Source organism: Coregonus clupeaformis, chromosome 30 (assembly GCF_020615455.1).
Source record: "Coregonus clupeaformis isolate EN_2021a chromosome 30, ASM2061545v1, whole genome shotgun sequence".
In the NCBI taxonomy this organism is placed as follows: domain Eukaryota; kingdom Metazoa; phylum Chordata; class Actinopteri; order Salmoniformes; family Salmonidae; genus Coregonus; species Coregonus clupeaformis.
Window position 1 is genome coordinate 19,761,418 of NC_059221.1, and position 20,997 is coordinate 19,782,414.

The 20,997-nt window shown below is 40.9% G+C and overlaps 1 protein-coding gene across 1 annotated transcript; it reads right to left on the reverse strand.

Moving 5' to 3' along the window:
- Positions 1-8,648: 8,648 nt before the first annotated feature.
- srxn1 (sulfiredoxin 1 homolog (S. cerevisiae)) lies at positions 8,649-10,137 on the reverse strand. The gene is made up of 2 exons (XM_041857945.2): positions 9,906-10,137; positions 8,649-9,055 (listed from the first exon to the last, which is right to left on the reverse strand). Exons 1-2 carry the CDS (start codon positions 10,131-10,133, stop codon positions 8,846-8,848), a joined length of 438 nt encoding a protein of 145 aa, XP_041713879.2. The 5' UTR covers positions 10,134-10,137; the 3' UTR covers positions 8,649-8,845.
- Between the last annotated feature and the right edge of the window lie 10,860 nt (positions 10,138-20,997).

Below are 20,997 nucleotides of genomic sequence, written 5' to 3' on the forward strand. Positions count from 1 at the left end.
TCAATGTCTTGAACATCTCAGTCAGTGTACCGGCCCACAGAGCTCTTATAGTTGGATGGGAGGAGTTGTTCAAGGCATGGAATGTTCAGCCTCCAATCGAGATGTAGGCCCTATAACCAGCCCATTGCAGCCTACTATAGTAAATACGATCTATTTTTCATAATCTGTTTTCCAATTGCCTGTATTGCCTTAAATGGGTAAGTATTTAATTGGATTTAATTGGATTTTAAAGTGTTTAATAATAATATAATTAATAGGCCTATAATGATAATAATACAAGTTATTATTGTCTATAATAAGTAGCCTGGCTATGAATATTTTAATACAATAAGGCTGTTATAGTAATTCATGTTAAATTGATTATTATTATGCATATCACAGTTTAAAAGTTAGATTTCTAAAACTTTTGGTAACACTTTACATTAAGGTACAATTTAAAGGTGACTGTAAGGGTTTATATATTGTTGACAGTAAAAATATATATATGTATTTTATAGATCAGTAATGAACCCTTATAGGCCTAATTAATTGTTTCAGGTGGCTTAGTGGGTAAGAGCGTTGTGCCAGTAACCGAAAGGTCGCTGGTTCTAATCCCCAAGCCGACTAGGTGAAAAATCTGTCGATGTGCCCTTGAGCAAGGCACTTAACCCTAATTGCTCCTGTAAGTCGCTCTGGATAAGAGCGTCTGCTAAATGACTAAAATGTAAAATGTAAATGTAAATAAGGACAATAAAGATGGTGCTGACAGAGAAGGGCGACATCTTACAAGTTCCAACCCAACTTTGACATATAGTGACTTTTATCGTGTTTATCTTTACTTTTTTTTGTACAGAAAGTTCATACTATTATCACATATGACCAAGCACTTCTGGACATCAGATCACCAGTTTAACCTCGATTTTGAATTCAAATACGACTTCAACTCCAACTCAGCTGTTCCACTGTTCATACCGGACCCTATTATTTTGTTCCATTGGCTACCAAAACGCCGTAGGCATAAACACGGGAGATGAGGTGGAGTCCTAGTGAAATTGAGGCGAAGAGAAAACCAAACGGCACTCCTCTCCGTTCTGTTGGCAAATGTTCAGTCACTCGAGAATAAGATGGATGAGCTTCGTTTGAGTCTCCTATCAATATTATATGTCTTACTGAAACTTGGCTGGATGATGACACTATGCACGTAGTACTCGGTGGATTCTCCATGCAGCGGCAGGATCGGACGGAGGCTTCAGGGAAGTCAAAAGGAGGTGGAGTGTGTTTTTTCATAAATAACAACTGGTGTTCTGCTTCAAGTGTGAAGGAAATCTCGAGCTTTTGCTCACCTGATATAGAATACCTCACGGTAAACTGCAGATCATTTTATCTACCAAGAGAGTTTGCATCCGTAATTATCACATCTGTCTACATCCATCTACAAGTCAACACCACTCTGGCACTCAACGAACTGTATGGGGCCATAAACAAACAGGAAACCGTTCACCCAGAGGCAGCGTTTCTAGTTGGACGGAGACTTTAACACAGGGACTCTTAAACCGTCCTACCTCACTTTTACCAACACGTCTCCTGCGCCACTAGGGCTGCTAAAACTCTAGACCACTTTTATTCTACCCACAGAAACACATACAAGGCCCTCCCTCATCCTCCCTTTGGCAAATCTGACCTTGACTCCATTCTTCTGCTTCCTGTTTACAAACAGAAGCTCAAACATTAAGTACCTGTGGTGCGCTCAATACGGAAGTGGTCGGAAGAAGCAGATGCAAGGCTACAAGACTGTTTTGCTTGTATAGACTGGGATATGTTCCGGGATTCATCCGATAGCATAGAGGAGTTTACCATAACAGTCACAAGCTTCATCAATAAGTGCATAGACAATGTCGTCCCCACAGTGACTATAAGAACGTATCCAAAAACCATGGATTACAGGCAATATCCGCACTGAGCTAAAGGCTAGAGTTACCGCTTACAATGAACGGGACACGGACATGGATGCATACAAGAAAAATGCAAAAGGACAATATAGGAGGAAGGTTGAATCCTATTACACTGGCTCCGACGCTCGTCGTATGTGGCAGGGCTTGCAGACGATAACGGATTACAAAGGGAAAACCAGCCATGAGTTGCCCAGCGATGTAGAACTCCCAAACGAGCTAAATGCCTTTTATGCTCGCTTCAAGGAATATAACACTGTGCCTTGCATGAAAGCCCATGTTTTTCCGGATGACTGTGTGATCTCGCTCTCCCTGGCCGATGTGAGCAAAACGTTTAAACAGGTTAACAATCACAAGGCCACTGGGTCAGATGGAATACCAGGGCGCGTTCTCAAAGCATGCGCAGACTAGCTGGCAGTTGTCTTCACATACATTTTCAATATCTCCTTGTCCCAGTCTGTAATCCCAACATGTTTCAAGCTGACCACAATTGTCCCCGTTCCCAAGAGCTCCAAGGTAACCTGCCTATATTACTATCGTCCTGTAGCACTCACATCTGTAATTATGAAGTGCTTTGAAAGGCTGGTCATGACACACATGAATACCATCATCCCAGACATCCTAGACCCACTCCAATTCGCATACCGCCCCAACAGATCCACAGATGACGTAATCTCAATTGCACCTCACACTGCCCTCTCCCAACTGGATAAGAAGGGAAATAACTATGTGAGAATGCTGTTCATAGACAACAGCTCAGCGTTCAACACTATAGTCCCCTCTAAGCACATCACCAAGCTAGGGACCCTGGGACTGAACCCCTGCCTTTGCAACTGGATCATGGACTTCCTGACAGGCCGATCCCAGGTGATGAGGGTAGGCAACGACACCTCTGCAAAGCTGATTCTCAACACGGGAGCCCCTCAGGTGTGTGTGCTTAGTCCCCTTCTGTACTCCCTGTTCACCCTTGACTGCGTGGCCACGCACGACTCCAACACCATCATCAAGTTTGCTGACGACACGACGGTGGTAGGCCTGATCACCGACGGCGATGAGTCAGTCTACAGGGAGGAGGTCAGAGACTAAGCAGTGTGGTGCCAGGACAACAACCTCTCCCTCAACTTCAGTAAGACTAGGGAGTTGATCGTGGACTATAGGAGAAAGAGGGGAGAGCATGCCCCCATCCATATCGACGGGGCTGTTGTGGAGCGGATCAAGAGCTTCAAGTTCCTTGGCGTCCACATCACTAAGGACTTAACGTGGTCCACACACACCCTCACAGTCGTGAAGAGGGCACGGCAGACCCTTTTCCCCATCAGGAGGCTGAAAATATTTGGTATGGGCCCTCGGATCCAAAAAAAGTTATACAGCTTTGGATGGTGTAACAATACAGCCAGTCACTACAAAGATACAGGTGTCCTTCCTAACTCATTTGCTGGAGAGAAAGGAAACCGCTCAGGGATTTCACCATGAGGCCAATGGTGACTTTAAAACAGTTCAAGTTTAATGGCTGTGCTAGGAGTAAACTGAGGATGGATCAACAACATTTTAGTTACTACACAATACTAACCTAACTGCCAGAGTGAAAAGAAGGAAGCCTGTACAGAATAAAAAATATTCCAAAACATGCATCCTGTTTGCAATAAGACACTAAAGTACAACTGCAATAAGTGTGGCAAAGAAATTATCTTTATGTCCTGAATACAAAGTGTTATGTTTGGGGTAAATCTAACACAACACAACACTGAGTACCACTCTTCATATTTTCAAGCGTGGTGGTGGCTGCATCATGTTATGGGTATGCTTGTCCTCAGCAAGGACTTTTTTTAAATAAAAAGAAACGGAATACAGCTAAACACAAGCAAAATCCTAGAGGAAAACCTGGTTCAGTCTGCTTTCCAACAGATACTGGGATATAAATTAACCTTTCAGCAGGACAACCTAAAACACAAGGCCAAATATACACTGGAGTTGGTTACCAAGTGAACATTGAATGTTCCTGAGTGGCCTACAGTTTTGACTTCAATCGGCTTGAAAATATATGGCAATACTAAAAAATGGCTGTCTAGCAATGATCAACAACAAAATTGACAGAGCTTGAAGAATTTTAAAAATAATAAAGTACAAATATTGTAGACTCCAGGTGTGCAAAGCTTTTAGCGACTTACCCAGAAAGACTCACAGCTGTAATCGATGCCAAAGGTGATTCTAACATGAATTAACTCAGGGGTGTGAATACTTATGTAAATGAGACATTTCTGTATTTTATTTTGAATGCATTTGCTAACATTTCTAAAAACATGATTTCACTTTGTCATTATGGGGTAATGTGTGTAGATGGGTAAGAGAAAAAATCAAGCGTTATGAATACTTTCTGAAAGCACTGTAGCTCCATTCTTGTGTATTTTATTTTATTCCTCTTGTGTTAGTATTTTATTTTAATTTGTGTTATTCTTTTTAAACTGCCTGGTTGGGAAAGGCTCGTAAGCAAGTCTACACCAGTTGTATTCGGCGCATGTGACAAATTACATTTGATTTGATTTATTGTGTGATCGTCACTTCGGTGCTTGCCAAAATGTGCAGCACTAAACTCATTATTTAGCTGTCATCAAAACGATAATCACACAATTTAATCTAGACAATTTATATTTATTGAATAATAATTAAGAATGATTAATTAAGAATAATTAATTTTCTCCATCGATTATTTTGATCTGAGATAGTTTAGAGAGGTGACTCTAAACTGGCATGTTTGTCTGATGTTTATGGTCCAGTCACCCGCTGAGGTTTGTTTTCTCAATGTCACAAACAGCTCCTGTAGGCCCAGTGGAAGGTGGAGAGGTCAGTGAGGTTTTACTACTGTTTTATGTCGAAGAGAACCCCCGCCCAAACCCTTCAAATTTGAGCCTCATAATTTGCTAACATTGCTGACAGAATATAAATAATCTTTCATGAATGAACAATTAATAAAAAATATGTAAACAGTTAATAAAAATTATTCATAAAAATAGGTATAGTCTTGTATCAAGGACAAAAATATTTTCTATGCTTTCTTGGTTAACTTTTTTTCAATGTGATTTATTTCCTAAACCCCATCTCCCTCAGTAGCTAACCTACCCTCGCCCCACGCTGAGAGGGTTTTCTTGGGCGGTGGGAGAAAGTGAAGTGTTGAGTAAATAAACGTTGAGCAGATGTCCGACAGACCGACCAGGGGTGAACCAGGGACACCCGTCCACTTTCTGGGGCCAGCTTTGACAAAACAAAGTGAGGACTGAGGCAAATGGGTGCTAGCCTAGAAACCCTGACTTTAAAACAGCCACCAGTCACCAGGGCAGCTTTCACAAACATGTCCCCGCCACCTTCTGCCTGCCAACCAACACAACAAACCACTGCTATGTGCCTCAGCTGCATTAACAATGCTAACCCACCAGACATCCAAGCCCACTTTATAAAGAAGCACTGACTGAGACCATTTTAAGCGTTATTATAAGGACAGGGCATGACAAGTACAATGACCCAAAAAAAATTCTTACTTTATTAAGGCCTCATCATGCCAAGTGGCACATAATGCCTCGACAAAGTCCCTCCATTGACCCAAAATAAGTTTGTAAAAAAAGTCATAATATGCTGTATACCTTTCTGTAAATACAGACTTCTCCCTAAAGATAATTTCAGCAGGGAATTGTACAGGGAGCACTAATTAATGGAGTAATTTAATCTCCATGGAAATAATCTGGGGTAATAGACAAAAATAGTGAGGTGTTTGAAATATGCCTTAATTGTCAGCATGTGGGTTGGTTAAGAGATGCTTATGAACAACACTCATTTTTCACAGGATTTCTCAAGGATCTTAATGTCCATCCGGAGGAAGTGTTCCCATTTATCCATGGTGGTGAGGTGACAGCTCATTGGTTTCACCAACTGCAGAGGCCCCTGTTATTCAGCCTGGAAATAACATGGGAACTGAGAAGCAGCGTAGAGTCAGAGAGGAGATAACATCAAACTGTCTACATCCATGCTGACAAAAATACATATTTCCCTCACTAAGTCTCACTGAATATCTATGAAAAGGGTTAGGCGTAGGAACTATATGTTTTAAGATAGAGAAGTGACTTATCTTAAACTGATAATACCCTTCAACCACAGCTCAAAATCAGTTGACGTTGTAGTTTAAAATCAGTCTAATGTTCTAGCCAAGGCAGAATTATACATGAGTCTGCATGGCGGTCAAGAAGGCATTGGAAACACTGGTCTGGCACGAATTACACGCCTGTGGTGGCCAGCAGTCGGAAGGAATTCCTGATAGGGAGCCCTGGAGAGGCATAACCCCTAGGCCGAACAAACAGGGATACGTCCAAATGGCACCCTATTCCCTATATAGTGCACTCCTTTTGACCAAAGCCCTATGGGCCCTGGTCAAAAGTAGTGCACTATAGGCCTATAGGAAATATGGTGCCATTTAGGACACAGCCCAGGCCTCAAAAGGACTCAGACGTAATCCCTCCCTAAGTGGAACAAATGGGTGAGCTGCTTTACCGTCCGGAGGTCACTGCTCACCTGTTTTATTGAGACTCACTCTGCAAGGCAATAAGGATCAAGAAGAGCAATTAAAGACTCCTGTTTGGAGTTGGGTACAGGGAGGAAAGGAGAAATTACACGGTTCTTAGAGGAACTTTTTTTATTTCACAACTGGAATGGATCATGTTGCAGACCCACCAGTGATCAAGAAGTAAACATAGAACACATTTCTTTGGATATGAACCACTGTGCATTACTAGAGGTTTGTAATTCAAAATGTATTGTTGGCTATTTAGTAGCAACAACAGAAAGAGCAAGAACGAGAAAGAATGTGACCACATTGTCTCTAAATAAACACTTCCTTCAACTTTCCACCTGATCCCCATATCGTTTATAAAACCTAAAAGATAAAGCATCTAGCACCCATGGAATGAACCCCCTAAAGTAACAGGTGCAATCTCTAAAGTCCATGGACGTTTAGAAAAAAATACATCTGAATAAGGGTTTCGCGTGTCAAGAACCCTGTGAGGATATGGTTACTTCCAGACAGTGAGGGAGAAACAGGAAATCGCCTCACACGCGACGATTCTTTTGAGAAGTTTACAGTCCTTTAGGGCTATTTTGCAATGGCTGCCCCCAGTCTCCTTTCACTTCCTCCACGGCCGCAGAGGGAGGTGAAGAGGCAGTTCTGAGCTTGCAGACTAGAGACATGGATGGAGACCCTTAGCTTAGTGTAGTGATCTGCAATGGACTGATCTTTAATCACCCTCTCCTTTTTTGTTTGGCTACCTTTAGATCAAAGGCTTTACATGAGAACCTACTGTATAGATGAGAGCCATAATAATCAGAGCCTTTTGTCTGTGTGACCATGAGTGATCTAACATCACAACTTATCAAGCAAGGCCTCATTCAAAGCAAGGTCTTTCTTTGTGACCACATTATGTATACCTGTGAACTTACATAAAGCTGCATACCACAGCAATGCACTTCCTTGTCCTTGAAGAGACTATACTGAACTTTTGCCTCTGAAGATATACAGAACTATTTCCCCTAAATGGACATAAATAACGTCCAGAAATGACCTCATTAGACAGAAAGAGGTGTCATGTCAAACACATATTTCAAAATCAAAGAGCAAAAGGAAAATGGGCCTTGTTGTAAAGGTTTTCCTCCTTCGGCCTGAGAAAGCCAAAAGCACCTCCTCATCCCTCACCCTCTATGGCAAACACAACCTACAGGAGGTCACGAGGTTAACAAAAGGCCAGTCAGTCTGGTCTGGAGCTTGGAGGCACTCTGTTCTCATGGCATCTGACCCTTGACCTCTTCCCCTCATCCTGTCCATCAGCTCATATCCCGGACTAATGGAGATGCAGGGCCATATTCTGACTTTAGATTCATGTGGTTAACTCAAGTTTTATTTTGTTAAAATCTTCCATTGACTTCAATAAATGATTTACGCGAGAGTCTTATGTTGTTGACTTTTACACTGTCTTTAATTGTATCTTAAATCATTTAACATACACATTTACATTGCAGATAGAAACACCGGCCAGTATAGTATACAAGCAAGTTTACAACTTCAAATGAAGTTCATTTGAAAATATATACATCTCTTAATGAATCTTATTTCTTTAATTCTATATATGATATATAATTGGGACTATTTGTATGTGGAAATATAATATTCCACCTTTCGGCATTAAAGGTGATACATGAGGGAAATTCATATAACGGCATGATATAAAACAGTGTCACATCTCCACCTGCTGGCCAGTACTTACACTGCACTACATACAATTATGACTGAAACCCCTGATTCGCATAAGATGTGTACAAAACATTAGGAACTTCCTAATATTGAGTTGCACCCCCTTTTGCCCTCAGAACAGCCTCAATTCATCAGGGCATGGACTCTACAAGGTGTCAAAACCATTCCACAGGGATGTTGGCCCATGTTAACGCCAATGCATCCCACAGTCGTGTCAAGTTGGCTGGATGTCCTTTGGGTGGTGGACCATTCTTGATACACACAGGAAACTGTTGAGTGTGGAAAATCCAGCAGGGTTGCAGTTCTTGACACACTCAAGCTGGTGCGCCTGGCACCTACTACCACTTAAATATTTTGTCTTACCCATTCACCCTTTGAATGGCACACATCCATGTCTCAATTGTCTCAAGGCTTAAAAATCCTTCTTTATCCTCTCCTCTTCTTAATCTACACTGATTGAAGTGGATTTAACAAGTGACATCAATAAGGGATCATAGCTTTCACCTGGTAAGTCAATGTCACGGAAAGAACATGTGCTCCTAATGTTTTGTACACTCAGTGTAGAGTATACCCACATCTACAGTCCTCAGTACTGACTGTGACTCAAAAACAGTCCTCAGTTAATCCAACTTCACTGTAGGTCTGGGGTTGAGGCACCCAAGTAAGTGCGTAGGTCTGCAACATTTGATTTGAAGATCTTTGCTGGAATGGTGTTCATTTTCAACCGTTTGTATGCCTCAAACCGGTGACAGCCTCCAAAGGAGTAGTAGTAATTCCCTCCTTCCCTGCCCTTGATCCAGAGTATATCAATAGGAGGAACAGTGCTGATGTCTGTAGATTCCTATGAGTAAAAATAATAGGTGAGTTTTTCTATTCCATTTCAGAGGTTCTTTATCACACAGAACAGGGAAATACACCTGTTTGACGTTTGTCATGAGTCTTGTCAAAATTGTCTATATTGTAAAAATTCATGAAAACAAAAATGTAAGGTTAGGGTTATGCATTAGGGTTAGCAGTGTGGTTAAGGTTTTAAATCAAATTTGATGACTGTGGCAGAGTGACCACTCTGCAGAGTAGCATGAAGACCCAACGTTGAACTGCATTGAATTCTACGTCGTGCAGAAATTAGCGTTTGGATCAGGAAGGTTTCCTCTAACTTCTACAGGCCAGAATGCTGAATAAAATGATATTTTAACTTACTTTACTGGTTGTCCGTGTGGTTGGTCCTTTTGCAGGTAGGAATGTGAGACAATATAGCCACAGGAAAGTATAATTACATCAACTTTTCAAAGCGCTGGTATACTTTCCTGTGGATATATTGTCTCACATTCATACCTGCAAAAGGACCAACCACACGGACAACCGGTAAAGTAAGTTAAAATATCATTTTAACCAACATTCTGGCTTGTTTTGAGATAATTCCCCAAACAAATGAATGGCATTAATCTCAGACTGTGAACGAGAGGTATCAGTCTGATTGTCAGGCAATCTGCAGAGCTGCCTCCAGAACAAGATTCATGAAAAAATGTGTAAATCCCCCTAGAGGTTTATCAGTCTAATACAGTAGCCTAGTCTGTCAGATGTTTCCCAATCAACAAGAGAATATTCACTGCCGTCTGTTTTTAATACCACCACCACTTATCTGAACTCTCATATGGTTTGATCTTGGCAGAACAAGGACACATTTTTACCTGTATTGTATCCATAAGGCTCTGAACTTTGCGCTCATCTAGTACAGGAGGGATTGGTCGTATGATAACTTCCATTGGCACGTTATGAACTTCCTCGACATTGTCCGAGTGAATAGACCTATTTTCGCTGTTCTTCTTACTGTCCATTCTATTATGGGTGATGTTTAACTGTCTGATAGGTAAAAATGTGTGGTTTCCACTGCACCCACTCCTCAACAATCGAAACATTTGTAATTCATAGTGATGGGTCATGCGCACAAGCATCGGCTCTGAGAGCCGGCTCTTTGTAGTGAATCAGAAGAGCCGGCTCGCATCGAGTGAGAGCCGGCTCCCAGTTTTTTGCCCATTCGCTGCTTAGGTTTCACTTTCACAGAGGTCTGTTATGATTGGCCAGCATGGCGACCAGCATGCGGCATTCACGTGAGAATTAAGGATGTGTAAACAGAGAGGGGGCGGGGCAGACACACCACTTGACTCCACTGCAAGTGAAGAGAGAGACAGAGCGGACTGAGGAGCGTGTGTGCGTCTTGCATTGTCGTGTCGTTTAACTATGAGTGACACTAGAAAGCGAAGCAGCATCTGGCTGCAGTTTAAAGATATTGGGAACAAGAAAGCAGAGTGCCTTCACTGCAAAACGAAGGTCACTATAAGAGCAGGTTCCACCACAAACCTGCATAGACATACAAGAACTGTCCATCCTACAGTGCAGTTAGAGGAGAGAGGGCAAGCCAGCTCACCATCTACTGATCCTGGTGTGTCTCATACCAGAACAACAGCTGCTGTAACGTCTACTGCCATCCCCATGCGTGCAAGTATAACCTCTCCTACTGCAACTCAAAGCAAAATAAGTCAGTTTTTACCTAAACTGATGACCCCAGCCAAACAGCACAGTATTGATGATGAGTTGGCTAAAATGGTAGCTTCTGATTTTCAACCCTTTTCCATTGTGGAGGACAAAGGAATGAAAAACTTTGTCAAAGCCCTAAATCCCACATACACTCTACCCAGTAGAAAAACACTTTCCCAAACAATGATCCCAAAACTATATGACACAGAACGTGCATTATGGCAAGAAAGGGTGACAAAAGCTCCATCAGTTTGCCTGACAACTGACTGCTGGACCTCCAGAACAACCTGCTCTTTCATGTCTGTCACTTGCCACTTTATTGAAGATTACAAGATGACATCTTGCCTTCTGGACTGCTTCGAGTTCACCGACAGACACACTGCAGAAAACTTGGCAGTGGAGCTACTAAGAGTGGCAAAAGAGTGGCAAGTAGAGGACAAAGTGGTGTGCTGTGTGAGTGATAATGCTGCAAACATCACCAAAGCCATAAAAGTTTTGAAGTGGACCCATCACCCATGTCTGGCGCATACACTAAACCTGGTGGTTAGAGATGCTCTGAAGGTGATCAAAACAACCGTGGATAAGGTGAAGGCTGTTGTGGAGTTTTTCCACAAAAGCACAGTAGCAGCACAGAAGCTAAAGTCCACACAGCGCCAAATGGGGATTCCTGAACTGAGGCCCAAACAAGAGTGTGCCACCAGGTGGAACTCAACATTTGATATGTTGAAGCGAATGCTTGAAATAAAAGATGCCATCATCTCCACCCTGGCCCTCATCAACGCATCTATTGAGCCATTAAGCCAAGAGGAATGGGAGCTGGTGAAAGAGGTCTGCGCCGTCCTGCAACCATTCCAGGAGGTGACTGTGGAGATAAGTGCAGACAGGTACCTAGAACCATTGAAGCATTGTTTTTCTCTACTACTATTCAGTCACTATTATACATTGCAAACACAACACATACAGTATAATGCATCACGTATAATATGCCACATACTTTTAAAAAACTAAATTCTAAAAGTTGCTGTTTTCTCTCCTTCAGCTATGTCACAGCCTCGAAAATGCTCCTGCTTTGCAAAGGTCTGCAGCTGGTGACAGCCGAGAACCAATGGACAGTAACTGTGCAGAAAGTGAAGGAATTAGTTGCAGCTCTTTGTTCAGCCATGGACCGCAAATTTCTGCGGATGGAGTACAACACTGTCCTTTCAGAAACTACCTTATTGGATCCAAGGTTTAAAAAACTTGCCTTCAGTGATCGTAGAGCTGTTGATGAAGCTCTTCAGAGGATTAGTGCAGCAGCAGCAGCAAAATGCACCCCCCAGCAGCCAGCCAGCTCCACCATTACAGGGCCAAGTGGAGGAGGAGCAGCAAACCTCTGCTGTTTGGAGGCTTTTTGATGACAGAGCTACAGGAGATGCTTCAAGGAGAAATCCGACAGCTGATGCTATAATGGAGGTGAGGAGCTACCTTGAGGAGCCCCTCATCCAGAGAGCAGAAGACCCACTGAGCTGGTGGCAGGCCAAGGCCTCAGTCTTTCCACTCCTGGTGAAGGTGATGGAGGGGAGACTATGTATTGTTGCCACATCAGTTCCTTCTGAGAGAATCTTCTCCAAAACAGGGCAGATACTCACGGAGAGGCGAAATCGTATCAGGCCTATCAGCCCATCCAAGCTGAGGCATCTGATCTTCCTGAATGCCAACCTGCCCTGAGGACTAATGCTGTTTGCTGGAGTTTGGTTCTGGTTTTGATTCTGTTCTGTGGATTTGTTTGAAGTTTATTGTTAATTTGTGCAATAAAAAAGTTTAATTGAAATAAACAAATGTAAGAGTGGTTTTGTCACAGAATAAATGCACAGAATTAGGCATTATAAGGTCTCTCATAAAAACACTGAAAGCAAAAGGGTTTTCAACACATAAACCATGATTTTTTTTCAAAGTTAAGGTAAAATATAGGCTACAAAAGATCCTAAATAAAGAGCCGTTCGGGAGTCGAAAGAGCCGGCTCTTCTTTGGGAGCCGAGTCAAAAGAGCCGGCTCTCAGAAAAGAGCCGAACTTCCCATCATTAGTAATTCAGTTGAAGTCGTACGGGCTTTGTAAACGCAGAAATAGCATAAACTCATGCGTAACGACGCATGCAGCTTTCCATTCGCCAACGGCATTGTCTATCAGCGCATAGAGCTCGCCAGCAAAGATTGTTATAACTAACCCAGGATATATCACGGCCTGTCGTTTCCAATGGGAACACATTAGTCATAGTGAGCAGAACAAGCAAGGAGGGGGGCAGAGCCAAGCACGATCTAGCGAGATCCTATTGGCGCGTTCTAGCATATATTTGCACATTTCCGTTAGGTAACGCCTACTCTGTGAAGTGCGCGTGTGCCATAACTCAAATTCGCCCTTGCACTCCTTCTAAACAACGCAATTTTTAAAAACATTGGCAAAGGGTCAAATCTACAAAGCTTAGTCCACTCTGTTCGTGACAAATTGTAGTTTTGGGAACAGAAAACTGTATTGACAGCCAATGTTTAATCGATGAGAATATTAGCGTTAATGTCGGCCACGAGGCTTCCTCTCATCACCATATTTGGTAGTGAGTGGAAACTCCAACCGGATGCTTCTCACTTATATATCTGGTGAAATATCTGGCTCTTTGTTCTATCTGTGTCGCCAGCTTGTAGCACAATGAGCCAGATATTTTACCGGATGTAAAAATGTGAATCATCATTTGCGTTTCCAATCATTACCAAATGTGGCCGGCAGGGGAGAAGATGGATTTTGGCTGACATTGTGCTAATTTTCTCATCGATGAAACATTTGATCTCCATGCAGTTCTCTGATTCCAAAATTAGAATTTGTAACAAACAGAGAAAACTAAGTAAAACATTTTTGTTGCGTTGTTTAGAAGGAGCGCGAGGGCGAATTTAGTTAATAGGAACTAGAACGCGCCAATAGGAAGTCACTAGCTCGTGCTTGGCTCTTCCCACCTATCTTGGCTTAGTTATAAAAAAATCGTTGCTTGTAGTCCTAAAACCCGGAAATGAGTTACTTCTGGTTCGTTCAGCCATCTCTATGGGAAAAATGAATGGGGAAATAATAGGGTTTGGGAATTAACGCCGAAAATAAGGTCCGAGGTTAAAACAGGCTTAGGAGATCTTATACGTTTTGTTCTATGAGATAATAGCAGTCAGTTAACATGACCATTATGAAGCCTTTATGGGATTTATGTGTTTTTTATTATTACATTAATTCTTCAAAATTCACAAAAGGTGACGTTAGCTGGTGAAGATTATCTCATAGAACAAAACGTATAAAATCTCCTAAACCTGTGTTTACCACATACCTTATTTTCAGCGTTTATCTAAAAACCCTACAAAAACGCCATTCATTTTCCCCGGAGGCTTTGCCCAACGAACCATGGCGGAGTTAGTGCCTACAAAAAGACGCCATTTTAGCCTGCTGATCGTGCCAGTAGGCACAGGTTTCCATTAACCCAAGTTTTCAATTATAACAATAATGTTTCTTTGCAGGACAAGGATTGTCCTGACTTTCAAGAATGCCTGAATTGGTTGATCTTAAAATGAATGACTAATCACATGAAATAAATAATAATCTTCAGAAATTAATTTGTCAAAGCAACAAAATAACTAACGCTTTACAATGATGGTGAAAACTTGGGGAAATGTTGTGGTTATGGGGGTTAACATCTTCCTGGAAGTTCAGAGGGTGCATGGAGGGACATGTCAAAATAGTTTATTGAATTCTCCATGTGGTCTATATTAAAATGCACTTAACTGAATATAATAGGCTATTTATTCAATATTGTTGACAATTTCTACTTAAAATATCAAAGGGACACAAAAGGCACTCAATTCGTGGAACGACCCTGATACCAAACAGTCTCAGTTATCAGCCATAACATTATTTATCTGATTTGTTAGGTGGCAAAGGAAAAACTATGGGGTTGGATTATTATGCATTACTGCATTACTATACAATCATAAACAATCAATTTGCTGTGAATCAAAATAATAACAGTTATTTCCCCAAAGTTAATTGTGTTGCATCTCAACATGATAGAGAGAAATGTCAAAGCAAGATTTAAAAGCGCTGATATATCTTGCATAGACCTAGGGAGTTTAGTTCAACAAACAAACTGAAATGTCACAGGAACTTTTGTATTCTGCTTCTATAGACAATGCACCTTTTAATCAAAACCTGCAGTCAATTTACTCATATCCCAACTGACTCTCATTAACATTCATCCTAGCAATTAGTCATGCAGTTGAAAATAATAAATAAACAGAATAAATATGCAAGCAGAATCTTTAGGTGACTAACTTTTTATAATGAGGTGTGTGCATGTTTTGAATTGTGAAGTGTTAGTACATGATATTATGCCTTTTCCGTCAAAGAACACTTGGAGTATTATGAGCGGATAAAAAGTATATTTTTGTAGGGATTTCAAAGAGCCAGTTAGGTTGCTGTGGTAACTAAAAGGAAGTCTGGGCTCAGTGCTTTTCCCATGCAGGTATTACTGGGAAGCTTCAAAGTAGTGAAGAGGCTAGAACAATTGTTGGTTTCTCCAACCCACAGTCAGGTTCTAACACTAATGAGACAATTAAAAATGAATTATTGGAAGGAGACGCAGGTCACTGCATTAAGTCATCACAAATTCTTTGAACTACAATATGATAGTGCATTAAGTATGTTTTAATTAATTGGTCACAAGGGGGATCAGCTGCAATTTATGGCCCATTTGTATAGTATGTTCAAAAGAGTTCAAAAACATCAGTCCAAAAGCTTATCAACAATGTAATAGAATAAAGAGTTTACTAATGTAGGGTGTACAATCTCAAACAAAGCAAATTACATATATCGTTTTCAGGATATACTCAGTGTTCAAAGCATTGGCCTACTATTCTGTGGAATATAATGAAACAGATGTACAGGTAACTGCCTAAATAAAAGAAACATCAACATAAGGTGTCTTAATAGGGCATGTTGGGCCACCACGAGCCGCCAGAACAGCTTTAATGCACCTTGGCATAGATTCTACAAGTGTCTGGAACTGACTCGTTGGAAAGGTGGCAACCTATGACGGTGCATGTTGAAAGTTACTGAGCTCTTCAGTAAGGCCATTCTACTGCGAAAGTTTTTCTATGGAGATTGCATGGCTGTGTGCTCGATTGTATACACCTGTCAGCAACGCGTGTGGCTGAAATAGCCGAATCCACTAATTTGAAGGGGTGTCCACATACTTTTTTATACATAGTGTACTTTGTATCCCTCATTCCTTTATTTTGGCAGTTACCTGAATATATTCTTGAATTAAAACAAAACTGTACTTTCCCTATCATATGCAACTTATTTGATGTAAATATTTGCATGACATGTGTAGGTTTTGAATACCTGAGCTGAAAATATGAACATTATCTGAGGTTACAAATCTAACCAACACATCTCTCCACTGTCAGCACATCAGCTTCTTTATATATGCAATGCCACATCCAAGTCACTGCTTTGCTGTCAACCACACAAACCCCAACTTCACCATGGTGCCCCATTAGATCATCACAGGAGAGGAAGAAACCTTGTCACTCACATCCAACAGACATGTAAATGACTCCTACAGTACGTATTTCCAGAAGTCCCACTGCACTCTCTATAACCCTTAACTGTCACAGCAGCACTCGATCCCAGTACAGTAGCTAACATATCTCTATTACCAAGATTTAGTTAGTCATACAGGTACAGCATCGGGTCACGGAAGAGCAGTTCTCACATAATGATTTGCTGTTAATATTAGATTTCAGCTCCCATGGGATTGTCACACTGGAGCTCCTCAAGAAAATTACCTGCCAACTCTCTGACAGCAGGGCTATGAGCTATTTTTATTTATAACACAATGACATGCTTTTAAAGTGATAATTACTCTGACGGTGATGTTCAGTCTTTTAAACTAACTCTTTGAGAGATGTCTCTTTTAATTGTGACGGGCTTTATTAATGTCATTGCTGGATGTAGCTCTTTTTACAGTAGAAGCTAGACTGATCTGTTGTGTTCATGCACTCTGTTGAACATGCATGAATGCAAAAGCTAACACATACTGTATGTGGACTATTCAGCCAAAACAGTAAAATAAAGTTGCTCTCCTCAAAAATAATGGGGAAAAATAAAACAATTGTTTGGCGAGGAGTTGGGCTTGTACCTTATTCAAGCAGTGCCCTTTTTAACTTTTGCCTGAACGCTGACTTAAAAAAAAGTGAAGCTCAGATGCTTTAAATGCATGAAAATATGATTTTGACATGACTTCAAAAGAGAAACAGAAGGAAGAGGTGGCCCCTCTGCCAAGAGAGAGAGGAGCTAACAGATGGGTTTTACATAAACAGCACAAACATCAAGAACACTGAGCTAAAGAGCTTGGCAGTCTCAGCTGATGAAACAGACCAGGGAGGAATCGAGATGCTTTAATGAGCTTCTCTGTCCTGTGATGCACATACTGAATGTGCAAAGACAAATGGTTAGCTCTTAAAGAGGCAGTTACAGTTATGGTTAGGGTGGCCTTGACTGCCTAAGAACCAACTGGTGAGGCACACACCTTTCCCACTGGGCACATACGTCAATTCAACGTATATTCCACGTTGGTTCAACGTAATTTCACTGAAATGATGTGGAAACAACATTGATTCAACCAGTGCGTGCCCAGTGTTTTGTTGACAGTAAAGACCCATTAATACCATTTTGGGACGAGGGATATGGTAATATTCTACAAGATGTTTACATTTGGATGAAGTAGTTAATTAGTCATTTGGACAAATTAAACGTTTTTTTGTTTGTTACTTTTAAAGGATCGTATTGATTTCCAGAGTATTTACTTGTCAAGAGAAGGGGACCTTTACATTGGAGTCAATCATCCAACAGATGGCGCCAGTTGCAGATGGATGCTAAGAAACAGTACATGAGACCAACACTAAAACATAGTTGTTAGAGTAATACTGTTCTTTGAGGGTCTAATAAAATATTGAATTACAAGCTCATCACATCCTAATCACAACAACATGGAGGTAATGTAATGTATTTTCTGAAAACCCTGAACAAGTAACACAGCTCTTTCCCTGTCCATTGTGCTGAATTATAGGATCTCTCTAGAGGGGATTGAGACAGATTTCATCTCTGACAGTTACTTAAAATACATAGGCTATCTGAGGTCAATCTCTTTCAAGAATAAGTGTAGCTAGCGTGCTCAATATTGCAGGTACTATTCAATAATTCAGTGTGTGTGCTCCTAATGCCTGGGTCGGTTGGTGGAGGAAGGAGATGGCAGCAGCCTGTCAGGGCACCAGAGAGACATGATCATGCGTCCCAATTGGCACCCTATTCCCTATAGTGCGCTACTTTTGACAAGGGCCCGTAGTGCACTATATAAGGAATAGGGTGCCATTTTGACAGAACCATGCCAGTCATTTCTCTCAGGGTTCACAGTCTGATCATTTACAGCTCATCCTATTACACCCAGCCAGTACTACCAGGGGGAAGTTATGGTGATGTAATTGGATTCCATGTGTAACAGTATTGCTTCCGTCCCCCTCCTTGCCCCAACCAGGGACCCTCTGAACACATCGACAACAGTCACCCATGAAGCAATACTATCGCTCCACAGAAGCCGTGGTCCTTGCAGAACTACTTCAAGGTCTCAGAGCGAATGACGCCACCGATTGAAACGCTACTAGCACGCACCGCTAACTAGCTAGCTATAGCTATTTCACACTGGTTACACTCACCCCCCTTTGACCTCAGCCCAACTGAGTGATCCGGGTCCACAGCAGCAATGTAACGTTATTGCTTCCATCCCTCTCCTTGCCCCAACTTGGGCTCGAACCAGGGACCTTCTGAATACATCAACAACTGCCTCCTACGAAGCATTTCTCATTTTGTAGGTAACGATGCTTCGTGGGAGGCAGTTGTTGATGTGATCAGAGGTTCGAGCACAGGTTTGGGCAAGGAGAGGGACGGAAGCAAGACTGTTACACATGAGTCCCCACTTAATGAAATCCCCTATTTATTTTCATCGTTAAATCTGGCCAGGGACTATATAACGTTCATTACTTTAGAAATCAGGGCTTGTATCAGTTTTTTTTTAATTTTATCAATGTTTTTATTGAAATATAATACATAAGAATAAATCACTGTGGAATGAATTGAGCTATAATAGATACTAGGTAAATAGAGGTTGAATTTAGAAACACTTGTTGTAAAGCTTGGTTTTGGTAAACGCACATAATTATTACATATTTACATATATTATTTTATGGAATATCACTAATGAGGGGCTAGTTTACTGCTGTCGCAGCATACACCTTTACATGCATTGTCCCAGTTGTCCCTTGAGTGGAAAAATATTCCTGTGAATGAATGTTCTACAAAGCATCTGCCTGCTTCCCGTTCCGTAGCCCACTGTTCTATCTATCACATTATACTGTTTCATTGCTGCTGTAGGACACTGAAGGACACCACAACGCCAACATTTCAATTCAAGTCTTGTATATTCCCTGGAAACCAATCAAGGAAAACCCAGAATAATAATCCCCATTCCACATTTTTCTCTCTGGCTTTTGAGTCACTCGTGAAAGAGGAGCTCCGGCATAAAATCAATGTTCCATTAAAATGTAATGATCAAGAATGGCTTAATAGCGCTGGAACAGATGGCTCTGCTTTTAATATTACCCTATGTTTCAGTAACTCTTACACAGAATATATTGCCATCACCTATATCGGGCCTATTGTCCCTGTCAGTTGATATGGGCACTAGAAAGAATAATGGTCATATTTCTGAGAATTTGATAGATATGGTTGTAGCATTTCAGGCCAGTTGGCCTCTAGATTAGTGATTTGATGTGGATGCCACTGGGCAAAAACTGGTTGAATCAACGTTGTTTCCATGTCATTTAAACAAAATTATTCGACGTTGAATCAACGTGGAAAACTGATTGAATTTGCAGAAAGTAATCAATGTAAGGGAATGTCGTATTTTTTCCACCCAACTTTTAACCTTCAGTTGAAGTCGGAAGTTTACATACACCTTAGCCAAATACGTTTAAACTCAGTTTTTCACAAATCCTGACATTTAATCCGAGTAAAAATTCCCTGTTTTAGGTCAGTTAGGATCACCACTTTATTTTAAGAATGTGAAATGACAGAATAATAGTAGAGAGAATAATAGTAGAGAGAATGATTTATTTCAGCTTTTATTTCTTTCATCACATTCCCAGTGGGTCAGAAGTTTACATAAACTCAATTAGTATTTGGTAGCATTGCCTTTAAATTGTTTAACTTGGGTCAAACGTTTCAGGTAGCCTTCCACAAGCTTCCCACAATAAGTTGGGTGAATTTTGGCCCATTCCTCCTGACAGAGCTGGAATTTTCCAAGCTGTTTAAAGGCACAGTCAACTTAGTGTATGTAAACTTCTGACCCACTGGAATTGTGATACAATTAATTATAAGTGAAATAATCTGTCTATAAACAATTGTTGGAAAAATTACTTGTGTCATGCACAAAGTAGATGTCCTAACCGACTTGCCAAAACTATAGTTTGTTAACAAGACATTTGTGGAGTGGTTGAAAAACAAGTTTTAATGACTCCAATCTATGTGTATGTAAACTTCCGACTTCAACTGTAAATCTAATAACATGGTGACATTTGACACATGTTGAATTAACTTTAGTTGACAACACAACCAAATGTAAGTCAAAATCAGACATTGAACTGACGTCTGTGCCCAGTGGGATCAGTCTGAAGTAATTCATTGAAAACAAGGAATCTGTTATATTGAAAGTGTATCATAATTTAAATTATGATTTTCTTAATTCCGCTCCAGTTGAATCAGTATCAGGGAGGATGCAGCATCCAATATATTGTAACAACTTGTTATGAGGAAATTAATAGGTTGTCTGATTGCTCAGAGGCCTTATCAAGTGAAATAAAAAATGGACCTGTAGTTTACTTGTGCTATTGTTTTTATTATATTTATCACCATTATTGTTATCATCATTATTAATTGTAGCAGAATCAAATAAACCAAACCACCCCACAGCAATCATAGCTTACATTTCTTCATACTTGGTTGAAAATACTAAAGACAGAAAAAGAGATGCAAAGAAAGATAGAGAGAAAAGAAAGTGGAAAATCTGAATCAGTGTTTTGAGGACCATATGGAAGGTTTCAAGCGGCCCACCATATGTTGAAGGC